At 47.6% G+C, this 12286-nt stretch overlaps 4 protein-coding genes across 4 annotated transcripts; 1 reads left to right on the top strand and 3 right to left on the bottom strand.

Moving 5' to 3' along the window:
• Positions 1 to 186: 186 nt before the first annotated feature.
• Positions 187 to 1032, top strand: Pdw03_6031 (Membrane steroid-binding protein; the record flags this gene model as incomplete). Its single annotated transcript, XM_066101235.1, has 2 exons — positions 187 to 453; positions 532 to 1032. 2 exons carry the CDS (start codon positions 187 to 189, stop codon positions 1030 to 1032), a joined length of 768 nt encoding a protein of 255 aa, XP_065958175.1.
• A 282-nt stretch (positions 1033 to 1314) lies between these two features.
• Positions 1315 to 1868, bottom strand: Pdw03_6030 (40S ribosomal protein eS25; the record flags this gene model as incomplete). The annotated part of the gene is made up of 4 exons (XM_014683025.1): positions 1315 to 1337; positions 1400 to 1609; positions 1745 to 1799; positions 1866 to 1868. 4 exons carry the CDS (start codon positions 1866 to 1868, stop codon positions 1315 to 1317), a joined length of 291 nt encoding a protein of 96 aa, XP_014538511.1.
• A 2653-nt stretch (positions 1869 to 4521) lies between these two features.
• Pdw03_6029 (C6 zinc finger protein) lies at positions 4522 to 6202 on the bottom strand (the record flags this gene model as incomplete). Its single annotated transcript, XM_014683023.1, has 3 exons — positions 4522 to 5139; positions 5200 to 6029; positions 6076 to 6202. The coding sequence occupies 3 exons, from the start codon at positions 6200 to 6202 to the stop codon at positions 4522 to 4524; spliced, it is 1575 nt and encodes a 524-aa protein (XP_014538509.1).
• A 2797-nt stretch (positions 6203 to 8999) lies between these two features.
• Positions 9000 to 11485, bottom strand: Pdw03_6028 (Regulatory protein alcR; the record flags this gene model as incomplete). Its single annotated transcript, XM_014683020.1, has 2 exons — positions 9000 to 11345; positions 11411 to 11485. The coding sequence occupies 2 exons, from the start codon at positions 11483 to 11485 to the stop codon at positions 9000 to 9002; spliced, it is 2421 nt and encodes an 806-aa protein (XP_014538506.1).
• Positions 11486 to 12286: the final 801 nt, after the last annotated feature.

The raw sequence follows: 12286 nt of genomic DNA, 5'->3' as shown, positions 1-12286 counted from the left end.
ATCCACACCAGATTCTCTTTGTTATAGTTTGTTAAAGCGAAGTTGTGGACAAGTCACAGTCCACTCGGGAGCACTTCCAAGATTGTCTCGGATTTTGTCAGCCAATCCCTCCACCTGTGCAACTCAAAAATCCGAATGGTCATTGTCTGATCTTTCAACTTCTCAATCGACTCAAGTTAGGGGAAAATGTCAGAACTCCGCCAGCGACCAACAGCCACGTCAAAGTCCAGCAACGGGCTGGATAAAGACCCCAATTTCAAACAGCACTCTAGCAACGACGAAATCGATGAAATCGATGAATCCCACGGCATAAGCCTGCTGGACATAATCCGTGTGATTGTGACCCTACTGATCGCTTGTGGCGGCCTCTCATATTACATGACTTCCTCCGAGTCCTTGCTATGGGGTTACAGACCATGGTATACACGGTGGCCGGTGGTGAAGCAGTGGGTGGTATGCAAATCCCGGTCCTCGTGTTTTCAAAAAGATGTCACGTCACAATTCAAGCTGACACATGTTTCAAACATAAAGCAGGGCCCTGTTACCCTGACATCAAGCCAACTATCCCTCTACAACGGTACAGACGCCAATCTCCCCCTCTACGTCGCCGTGAATGGGACGATCTTCGACGTCTCGGCAAACCGTATGATCTACGGACCGGGCGGGAGCTACAACTTTTTTGCGGGGCGGGACGCAACACGCGCTTTTGTCACGGGCTGCTTTAAGGAGGATCTAACGAATGACATACGTGGTGTCGAGATTATGTTCCTGCCCGTTGAGGATGTCGAAAATGAGGGTGTGACGGCTGCGCAGAAGAAAATCCGTCGCGAGAAGGAGTTACGGGCTGCTAAAGCGCGGGTTGGGGCGACTGTAAAGAGGTGGACTGAATTCTTTGCGAATCATGCGAAGTATTTTGAGGCTGGGAGGGTGGTAGGTGATGGAGGTGCTGGTGGGGAGCCGTGGCCGCTATGTGAGAGTGCGCTGAAGCAGCGACCGAAGAGGAGTGCGATAGTGGACAAGGAAGAGTCGTAGGATTACTTGTGCAATTCTTTTGCTGTGTTGGTGTAGATAGTGCAGATGGTGGATGTCGAGAGAATTCTACGAAATATGACGCACATCCTTTTCATGAAGTTTTGTAGATTTTTTGATTCAGTTCGCACTACCTGACGTGGGCCAAGAGTGCGAATGTTCCACACTCTTCAAGAGTCCGACGTTAATCCACTATGCATCATGCCCAGCCGGGCTTCCTATGGTAAATGATATCATTCGTAGCAAGGAAAAGAAAACCGCGAGAAAAGACGAGAGACGAGACGTTTACTCGGCGGTGACGGCACGGGCTATTAAAATGGCTATCAGTATTGCAGGTTCCAGATGGAGAAGGATATTTAGAGGAACGCACTGTAGATGCTCAGGCTGGAGTGACCAACGACCTTCTTGATCTGGCCGTTAGCCTCAAGGTCGTTGAGAGCCTGGCGGGCAAGGCTGCCGTTGATCTTGAGACGATCGACAAGGGTGGCGACAGTGATCAGACGGTAGGACTGGACATCCTTCTGGAGCTTGTCGTTGGTGGCCTTGTCGAGAACGACGGCGTGCTGGGCCTTGTCCTTGACTGTAGGGCGAAAGACATGTCAGTAAAAGTTGCTTCTCGGTGTTTATTTCGAATCCCCAGCTTGTCAAACGATTTCTTTTGTGTGGGAACTCGGTGGAAATCGTCATGATCGCATGGTTGGTGGTGATTGCGTACCCTTGCCCTTGGACCACTTCTTCTTTTGCTTCTTGCCTCCAGTTGCTGCGGGCGCCTGTTTGTCACATTTCGATTAGCATTGGTATCTTTCCGTTGAATATTGGTACGCTGGAGAACTCACCATTTTGTCGGATGAGGTGGATGATCAAAGGAAGTGGGTGACGTCCAGAAGCCGCTCAAGTGCGAAAAGGAAGTGGGGCGTGACTGAGTTGAGCCCTAAGCCCTTGATCGGTTAGTCTTAATGTTGTCATTGGCTGATACAATAGATTACATAATATGACTGATATCCCCATACAGTTCCTGCCTGAGGTGTCTCTTAAATTCAAGGCATACCATACATCAATATAGGGTGTCACTGGAGAACAGACGAGAGTATCTGGAACAAAAGAAGAAACCAAATCTTTTGTTTTCTATCAATTTTAAATGGCCATCTTTGCTTCTCCCCCAGCATCAATTACCATGCTTGATTACTTCACTCTTTGAAGTCACCGTGCATCACTACATACATCGAACACCACAACCTCGAAGGAAACTAATGTAAAGCATCAAACTCCGTCCCCAGAAGCTTCTGTTGATGCTCACTTAGACCGTCACTACTTACCCCCTCGAGAAAATCGCAAACATTGGAGGGTTCGTCTTCGTCTTCGGCTTCTCTATCAATGTCCGCTATGATATCACCATGTTCCGCAATATCTTCGGCTTCGTTAGGTGAATTATGGTTGCCTGTCGCGTCACGCTTTTTGGTAGACTTAAGGTTTTTGCTGTCACCATCGTCCTTGCAATTTTTGTTGGTGGGCTGAATGAAGGAGGGCTGCTATCATCCGCACTCTTCTCCACTCGCTTTACAACCTCCTCGAGGATCTTTACCGAAATGCCCAAACTACACATCGAGCCTTCCATTGCCATCATCAAATGGTGGAAGAGAGGGGAATTGCGGGTCACTTTGGCACTCTCGCTTTCTGGTCGTATATTTGCAATACATTGTGTATGGACATTTCGAATAGAACTCCAGCTTGTCCGGTGAGTCTTCCAAAAAACAGTCTTTGCCACTGATTCCATGTTCCATCTCTTTGGTCCAAAGGTATACGGTCGGATCCCAGTCGCGCATCTGCCATAGTGGATATATCTCATTCCCCATGCTCGGCGGCTCAGCTCCCGCGCCATGCCAATCTAGGATGGCCCGCACAGAAGCATCCTCTGAAACAAGAAAGTTGAAGATATTGGGGTTCGCATGAGATAGAACGAATGATTTTTCACCACTCGGCTCTGGAGTCCAGTCGGCAAACATCCGAAGAATCTTTAGTAGTCCCTTGTCAAACGCATCATTTCCCTTCCCCCGCCGGTCCAGGTGAGAAGTGTAGCCCTCTTTGAGGCCCGAGAATGGATCTTCCTTCACTGGTACAACGCCAGTGAGGCAATATTGTTCGTCAAATCTCAAGGGCGCACGTTTGCTGAATGTGTATTTTCCAAGCTGGAAACACGCGGCCGCAATGTCCTGCAAACAGCGTGTGCGTCGAGCCCGTACAACCTCTTTCGGAGATGTACGGTCACATGATACCGGGGATTCGTCTCTTTGAATGTTCTTCTATTCCCATGCCACATGTAATCCTTTTATAAGCAATAGTTGGATGCTAAGGAAATTGGTGAAAGAAATTGAGCGTTGTTGCATCTTCATTGAATGCGTTCCAAGAATAGATTGGGGATTGCTACGACAAGAAGTATCACAGCCATCAAAGCCTGCAATTTAAGAGCTGACTCATTTTGACTAGCGAAGTGTTTTCCTTATCTCAGATTTCTCTTCAGTCATTCTTTGTGCTCAAATCCAAGGCGGACATACGCTCATGGAGTGGAAAGAATCCAGCAGAAGACTTAGCATAGGAGGCGTGTTCAACTCTTCCATCCTATGACCTTTGTGCCGTCAAAAGCCTTCACAAAATCCACTGAATTTTAAAAAAAACCACCCTCTTTATAGGCGACCAGTCTATCAATATCTTAAGAGAGAAAGAGAGGGAGGAAAAGCTAGAGACCTTGGAAAACACTAGTAGGTATCATACGGGTAGGTTAGCGGGCGTTAATAAAAATGTTCCTCTCGCAAAACAATAGAACCCGTCGACGCTTTTGTAGCTTCGATGATGATATATAAGAGACAAAACTCGATTCTAAAATAAAGTAGAGGCTGGGATCTTACCTTAATTTTCTTCAACTACGATTCTATCCTTCGAGGCCGATAATGATCAAAAATTCTTAGTAGCCCTAAAACTAAAGGATAAGTAACGAAAACCGAGTCAAAGGCGATCTTTGGAACAATAGGACCGTGTTTTGGATGTCGATATCTGTGACAATTGATGCCATTTCAGGCGAAGATAGTGAACTACCTACATCTATATTTCCACACTAAGCGCCTTCAGTCATTATCATCTAGCCCTTATAGACAATAATCCCATAGCATAATGCAGAAGAAACGGATTGTTCTCATGCTTTATGTGTATCATTGGTTTGCTGCACAAAGCTCTCCGTGCCTACATACCAAACTGGCACAAGTAGTACGAGTGCATGTGGACGGAGTACCATAATTGAGATAAACAATAGGGCAACAATTCTTTACTAGGTCAGCTACAGTGTAAGGTAAGAATAGTAGCTATTTCCTTCCGGAACACCCTCAGAAAAGCGATTCATGCTTAGTGTCCTCCGTGGTTGTCCTAACCCTCCTCGATCCACTACTCATATCTCCATGGCAAAGTTCATGGCCCCAGCCACTGATGTTTTGCAAAAAAAGGTCAAATACCTGATGGAAATCGTCTTTCTGCTTGTACGACGCTCCCCTTGCCACACACAGTGTTGTAACTAATTGGTTCTTTCTGTTCAGGGACCACAATGATCGACTCACGGATCTCCCTAGGTAACAGAAAACCGGCTTTTATTATTGCGAACAAAGAACCATCCAAAATTCTTAGACCGGTTTCATAGTTTTGAAAAACGACAGCTTCGCCATGCTGATCTGTCGGAGTGCCGGTACACAGCACCGAGCCAGAGTAGCCTCTCGCACTGTCCACATCCTCCTTAGATCGCCATAGCATCGCAACAGCCTGATCACTCGCCTCACGATCCCAAATATACTCAGTTCCTAATAGGAGCGCATTCGCCAATGCAGGGGTAACCTTTGTCCCTTCCACTACCCTCCAGTTTTGTGTTTGGGCATTTAGGGCCACAGCATACAACGGCACCCCTGCGAGGACGTTTTCGTACCGGGCCCATGCGGAGATGACCGGATACCCGGGAGGGCTCACCACTTCAGATAGAGCTTCGCCTTCGATTAAAGAGAGGTCATGTCGGTACCCGACCGGATACGGGAGTATAGGGCTCGGATTGTCGAAGCAGTGAGTAATTGTCCCGACCTATGATATTGGTGAGCGTGGCGCCTCAAGGAGAGTGTATGGCTCTCGGATTAGAAATACCTTTTTCTTCGTTTTGAAGAGAAAAATATCTTTGCCAGTCGGATTGTTGGATAGGCTTTGGTCTGATACACCGAACGCGCGAGAATCCCGGTCCAAGGAAGGATTTCGGAAACGACAGATTGCGTTCTTTGCCCGAATCACCCAATCTGCAACACGCATAAGAACCACCGGCAACGCAGGATTGTGCACATAAGCGTGGGTCACCGTCGTTAAAACCATCTTTCCTCCTGGCAATTTTAATTTCAAACCCAGACACCCGACTGATTTTGCCTCTGCATCTGAGACCGCTGCACCCGAATTCAAATTCTGTGCTGTTGCACTAAACTTTGCCGTATCTAAAAGAACGACAAGCTCGCCCACCATACTCGGGTAGCCTAGGTTGTTGGTCCGCTCCACGGCTGCGACGCTATCGAACAAAATCCGCAGGAAGCCTGAAATCAGTAGCTGGGCCCCGATTGCATTCGGGAACAGTATCCGCAACGACTCTAGGTCTTGCTCTGTCAGAAACTTGCGTGGGTTGATTTGTCCCTGCACTAAGCTTTGCGCTAGTACGAATGATGTTGCTTGGGTCGGTATAAGACGGTTCTTCAGTGGATACCCTATGGGGAGGATATGGATGTCCAGCCCGCCTACTGTAATGTCGGGGGCATTGCATGATGTCACCCAAATGCGTCTACCGAAGGGCGAAGTGACAATGTATACGATGGAGGCTTTCGACAGGGATCGATGATGCGTCCGGAGGAGTCTCTCGTTGTCCCCTGTGGTCATCGGCTCTAGCTCGGCCCTTAACGATGCCCTATCACTAGTTCCCCACTCCATCGAAGTCGTCCCTATTCATTTCAGTGGCAGCCCTCGCCTTTTGTCGGGTTGACGTACGTTCTATAACCCGGTGCCCCCACTCCCTCTTCTCTGCCTCTGGGCGGCGGTCCAGATCTTTGTCAGTGTCATCAACAGCAAGGGAAGGGTATGTGGCATGGCTTCTCTTCAGCCGTTTAGTTTCCATTTTTGGCAGTCCTTGATTGTTGGAAGTTGTCGGTATCTACAAGATGACAATTATGCAAGTGCGTTTCTGGGAAGATGTCATTACTACGTATTACAATAAACTCGCTCAGCGCTGGTACCGTTCTCTGTTTACAAATCCCTTATCCTCTCCGAAGCAACCCTCATACCTCACCCTTCCTATCGCCACCCACTAGCTCCAACAGCTTCTTAGCAGGGCGGCCCATAACACTGGAGAAAAGCTTGCAAAGCCCGTCAATAGCCCGCGAAAGAGCCCATTTCCAGCCCTTCCTCCCGAAGATCCCTTATAAAATGTTTCATGCAGTAAGAAGAGAGATATCTATAACAAGTCTCAATATATACTATAGTACCAAAGACCTTTTCTAACCGCGGTCATGTCCTTAGTGATTAACACTTTTAGCGAATTGCGCGATTTCTGCTAGTTTTTGAAAATTTAGTAAGAAAAGATGGTTAGAAAAGCTCTTTAGGACTGTATTTTAAAGAAATTCACTTTATAATAGGCTGGTAATAGACTACTTACAAGCTACTTGTAGGCTTTACAGGCTTTAAATAGGCTATATCTAAATTATCTATGACACATCCCGTTAAGTCCTGCAACAAACCCCGCATTTCTAGCGCCTAGTATATCACCCCCCCCCCAAACACCCTATTTTGATTTTTCTTCCTACACCCACCATGCGTTCTTTCGGCGTTGAAATCCCTGGAGAAAGGGGTATCTTGAGTAAGCTTTCCCTTAAGCAACGTGCCGGAGTTTGTAGTTCTCTAGGGGTTCGGGTATCTACCTCGAAATTCGCTGTCACGTGTACATACTACCGTAGTACCACATACCGTACTAGAGAGCGGGTATTAAAGTAAAAGAATACGTCCTCGAGATCCAGTTACAGCTATCCCCTAAAATTTTAGCCAACGCGCCTATCCCTTTTTTATAAGCCCGCCGGAATTCCCTTTAGTCTATAAACGCCTAGGCGCTAGCTACCCCAGGTACCCCTCTCGAAATACCATTCACAATATTTACTAGGCCTACAGCCTGGATAAAAGGCGATCCCTTAATAAGATCCCCCTTAGCGTTCAAATTACGAAAAAGGCCTCGAATTTGCCTAAAAGTAGTAGTAAAAAACTGACTTTTTCTTATTACGTAGATCTAGTCTAGTAAAGATTCTATATAAGGAATATCGATTTCTAGTTTGAGATAGGCGAGAGTTTTCAATCTTGAATTGAAAAGGTAAAATGAGAATAGACATAACGAGATGGTACTGGAAGCCAGCCATGCGTCTCAGAAGGACCTTTACCATCTTACCCATGTCCACGACATAGAAGAACAGGTAATCTGGGTAGGAGGAGAGATCAATTTCGTCAACCCTGGTCTCGGCCAGACAGAGAAGGAGTCGCTCGGGACTGAAAGGGTGTGCCGAGCCGACTAAAAGTTCTAGAATCTCTCGAATCCGAGTCTCTAATGTTGGAGGTGGGTCAAAGAGGACTTTCCATACTCGCTACATGGCTAGTAAGACCGCTAGTCGCGAACTAGGACATTGGACGGTTGGGGAAAACTCAGTGTGAGGAGAATGAAAAGAGGGAAGGAGACCTGAGCGTGCACCAACCGGGTCCTTTTACGGGACAGACGAATGTTCAAGCTCAGCTAACCCTCAGGGAAATTCTTCGCCATTGAAATAGTCGTAGAGTATGACTGTGGTTTTCCAAGTCTAAATATCAAGTTCATGAGGCTTGAAATCATGTTTAGATATTCTTGCAAAAATTACAATGGATCATAGAATGCACGGGAGAGCATGAAGGGTTTCAAAAACAGAAAGCTTCTGTGGATCCCAAAGTCCCTTCGCAAACACCTAATCAGGGGTTTAGATCGGGGTGATAGAGACCAAAATAATATATCGTGTCTCTTGGCGTGGAGACAGGTATAGATAAAAAAGGGCCTACCTATCCATTTTCAAGTTTAATCAAGCTGGGTCAGGTGGGCAATATTTCAAAGAAGCACTTATGCTTTTTTTTGCCCTGTTTCGTCCCTTTTGCTAGGTATGACCCTGGCGTCACTGGTAGGCCGACACGATCCCGAAGGAAGCTCAAGATATCTTCAACCTCGTCCTCAGCACGGTACCAATGTCCTAATCCCTGATATTCCTTCCATGTTACATCCATTCCTAGACCATTTGACAGAACACGAGTCATCTTCTCACCAAGACCGGCAGAGACTTTAGGATCTTCGGCGCCATCGCCAAGAAAAACAGGAGTCTGGAGCTGACCGAAAATCGATGGATGGCAATCTCCCGATGGCGCCGTATTGCTTAGAATCATAGGAAGAGCAAGGATATCGCGAATGTGATTGATGGCTTGGATTGTTAATGGAGCGTCTTCTTCGAAGTCCCATACTGTTGCTGACTGGCCTACTTATTGCTAACAATTTATCTGCCGGGGTCTCTTCTGACATTCCATGATCAGAATCTGCCCATAGATGGATACCAAGGAATAGTTCCTCCAGGTGGCGACAAGGAAGCGTCATATGAGATTGACTCATCTACGCAACCTCCCTCGGCCGTGGTATCCGTAGGAAGTAGTTTGTTCTCAGTACTGGGTGCCCCCATAGAAACAATTGGAGAACACTGCTTAGGATGCAATCTCGCACATGAACCAACTGTTCATCCAGTCCAACTCAGAGTGTCTGATCTGTTCCGCCACGAGCTCGTCCCTGCCGGTCCTTCACCGGCCCCGGGACAAAGATTTCGGGAACCAAAAGACAATAGAACTTAGGTGCTACCCAATCGATTCTCTCATGATGTTTCCGCAAGTTTTGATTCGAAAGACCTTAGCAAATTCCGAGCCATCAAAAAGGCCATGTCGGACTTTCTTCCGAGATATTGAAGCGCACGGATCAAGAACTCGCAATTGTGTCGTAAGCACTTAGCATACACATTTTGATCCCCGGAAATATCCAAACTTTTTAGCAAGATATCTCCCGCCTTGGCAAAGCAATGGACCAGCACGGCCGTCCACGGTTCAACTAGGAAGGCCACTTCACTGAGAGAATCATGGAAATGACGGTTCATGGACGAGTACTGCCCTTGTATTGAAGCCCGAGCCAGTCCGCCAACTGCCAACGCATTATTCGTTCTAAGTGTAGCAACCAAGTTTGTAGTTTGCCGAGCCTCACGTGCAACATCAGAACCGAGCCTGCATTTGTCAATGCTCTCTAGCACATCCGCCAAGAGCATCACAGCGAGGTGCCAGTGACCATCGAGGATGACATACCACGATTGGATACGAGAAGGAAGCAGCTCATGGTTGCTAACGCAATCGACCATGAAACTCTGGTATGTGGAATCCCAGTATTGGCAGACTGTGAGTGTTTTTTGGATGACGTTTTCAATTTGATCGGGACTCGCGCCTCGGTAAACCAGAGTTTGGAGCTGCGTCACCCGACGGTAGAGTAACACTTTGACAGGAGTCGCCTCCGAAAGTATGGATGCGGCTTCTTCGTACGAGCACGGCCACCTCGGCTGGTCTTGGCCTGACCCTTGACGTTCTATCGCAGAACGAAGGAATAAATCGCCCCACACATCCTGTTTCCCGCGTGTCTTGCCTCTTGTAATATCCCATTGATCAAGATCAATCTGATCTCCACGTTCAGCTATTCGTGCTGAGGCCGATGCAATTTGACTATCCTCATCCGACACTACTAAAGGGCGCTGATACATTGCAGCGCTTAGGGTATCAAACATAACGCCTAGCCAAAACATAAGATCTAGTGTAGTGCGGTGTTCTTGGCTAGTCAGAAGTGGATCGAGTTGCGGAGGCTCTGAGGGCTGTGGTATTTCCCGAAGGTTCGTCATAGTTGACTCTATCGACCTCCTCCCAAGATCTCTAGCTTTGGGGGCAGCCTCACGCTGCAGTCTTGTGAACTTGTGCCGAAAAGTGAAAATTTGACGATTGGCGGTTTCCAGAAACGTTGGCGCACGATCGTTCTCCAAAAGCTCGCCCAGGCTTGCTGCCTGCCCTTTGTCTAGCGGGCTTTGCGTCAAAGAAAATATGATATTTGCGAAGGCAATGCGAAAAGATGGAATGTGGCTCGAATGCTCCAAGGCCTGGCGGGCTTCGTTCCAAACTTTCTCTCGGATCGATCTCTCATCTTGGTCAATTGCCAAGGGAATGGTCGCGCCAGTGCCCTTCTGTGCATGTTGAGTCCACTGCGATGCGAATGACATAATCGCTAGATGAAGCCCCCGAGCCGCTTTCGTGTCTTCTTCCGCACTTAACGCTCTGCCGCGTATGGAAGATGATACACGATCCAACTGACAGACCCGAATACACATTCTGTTTGACCAGTTCGGACCCCATGCTTTCATCTCTCGCTGAGGAACCACTTGGCTGATTGTGTCGCTGTAAGGACAGTTGTGCTCGGTCAACCAACATGACAAAGCATTCTCCATGCTGTCGTGGTATATGCGGACCAGATTGCGTGACATCATCGCACGGGCGCTTTCCTTAGCTGTGTTTTCGGAAGCGATGCAGAAGTTCCACTGTTGTTCTGGATTTGAGGTTCGGTCAGACGCAGACTCTGAGGGATGTTTGTGTCGACTCTGTTTCCATGCTGAGACTATCGATGTGGTATGAGAGGTGGATGCATATCCATGCTGTGGTAGTAACCCGTATGTGCTCTCGACGGAAGGAGGTGCAAAATCAAAAAATTCAGCCTGCGCGTCGGATTCCACGGAGGAGTCTGGAGAAGCAAGTTGATTTGAGCTGCTAACTAGCAAATCGTATGGGATGTCCATCGTCCAAGGAATCGATTGAGAATGGTCGCTGGTTAAATCGTGGCTTTGGAATGACTCGTGAAAGTGATTTTCTGGGAGCGACGAGGACGAGGGGAAGGCGTAATCTAAAGTTTCAGGCGGGCTAAGCAATTCTCCGACATTGGCAGGATGTGTTTGTGCAGAGCGCAGCGTCTCCTCCAGAGCAACGTTGTGAGAAGCTAGAAGGGTTGCGCTTGTGGGGTTGGTCTTGATTCGTTTTCGACTCCTCGAGTCCGCGCGCTTTGACGAGATCCAATTAAATGTGCAGTCCTTTTTCCATCGAGTGCAGTTCGAGCAAGAGCTGAATGCGCTCGTTTGTCGTTCTTTCTAAGTGTTAAAAAATTAGCATCCGCCGCTTCCGCCGTTAATAGTACAGAGATCGTGTGACGAACAGGTGCGTCGCAGCCTCTTTTGCCCTTGCGACATGGATCACAGCTGTGAAGCTGACGTCGGCGGAAGTCTTCCATGCTGAGCTATTGCATGTATAACTGGTCGTCAATTTTAACTACCGGGAAGGAGGCAGTTGTGTCACCCCAATTTGCGGAAAAAGTACGAAATGTTTTAAAAGTTCTTCAGACTTGAGATATTTCGTAATTCCTGGGGGAACACGTGAGCCTCGTAGAGTGCGGAGTGAGTTTGAGTGGGGTAAAGGTGGAGAAGCTAGCGCTTCATCCTTCCACAAGACACGAGTCATCTCCGGTGCGGTGGAACTATAATTGGGTACTGTCTCAGCCATTGAGCTTCAAGATATACTAGCTTGAGACAGTTTACATCCGGGTGTGCCGTATTGTAAGTTAACCGCAGTGAACCAAAAAAAAAGAATCCAAGATCATATACTCCGTACATCTGGGGGTAATGTTACACGACAGCTCGGAACCCGGCGCACTTTTAGGATTTAACGCCCCTGAAGTTCGAGATCGGACCGGAGCATTGTCCACCCGGAGTCTAGCCAATCATAGAAAGCTTCCTACTGCATGTGGTCACGGGGCAGCCCGCCTCAATCCCACTTCGGATTGATCTTTATTGTGATCGACAGATGGAATGTGGTAGAAAAAGGAGAGAATTTGACTCTGCATAAAAGGGGTAGTCTTTCGCCCAGATTTGCTGAATTGACTAACGTGCTGGTTTGACAAGCTCCCAACGCAATTGACTTGTGTAATTGGATAATTGTAATTGGATAATTCGGCCAGTTAAAGATGGCTGGTTTCGGAGAAAATTTGTAAAAAAAAAATGAACTTTCCGCATTTGGTGCTCTGAACATATCAAGG

The sequence above is a fragment of the Penicillium digitatum genome, chromosome 6, assembly GCF_016767815.1.
Source record: "Penicillium digitatum chromosome 6, complete sequence".
In the NCBI taxonomy this organism is placed as follows: domain Eukaryota; kingdom Fungi; phylum Ascomycota; class Eurotiomycetes; order Eurotiales; family Aspergillaceae; genus Penicillium; species Penicillium digitatum.
This window is presented reverse-complemented; position numbering and strand designations above follow the sequence as displayed.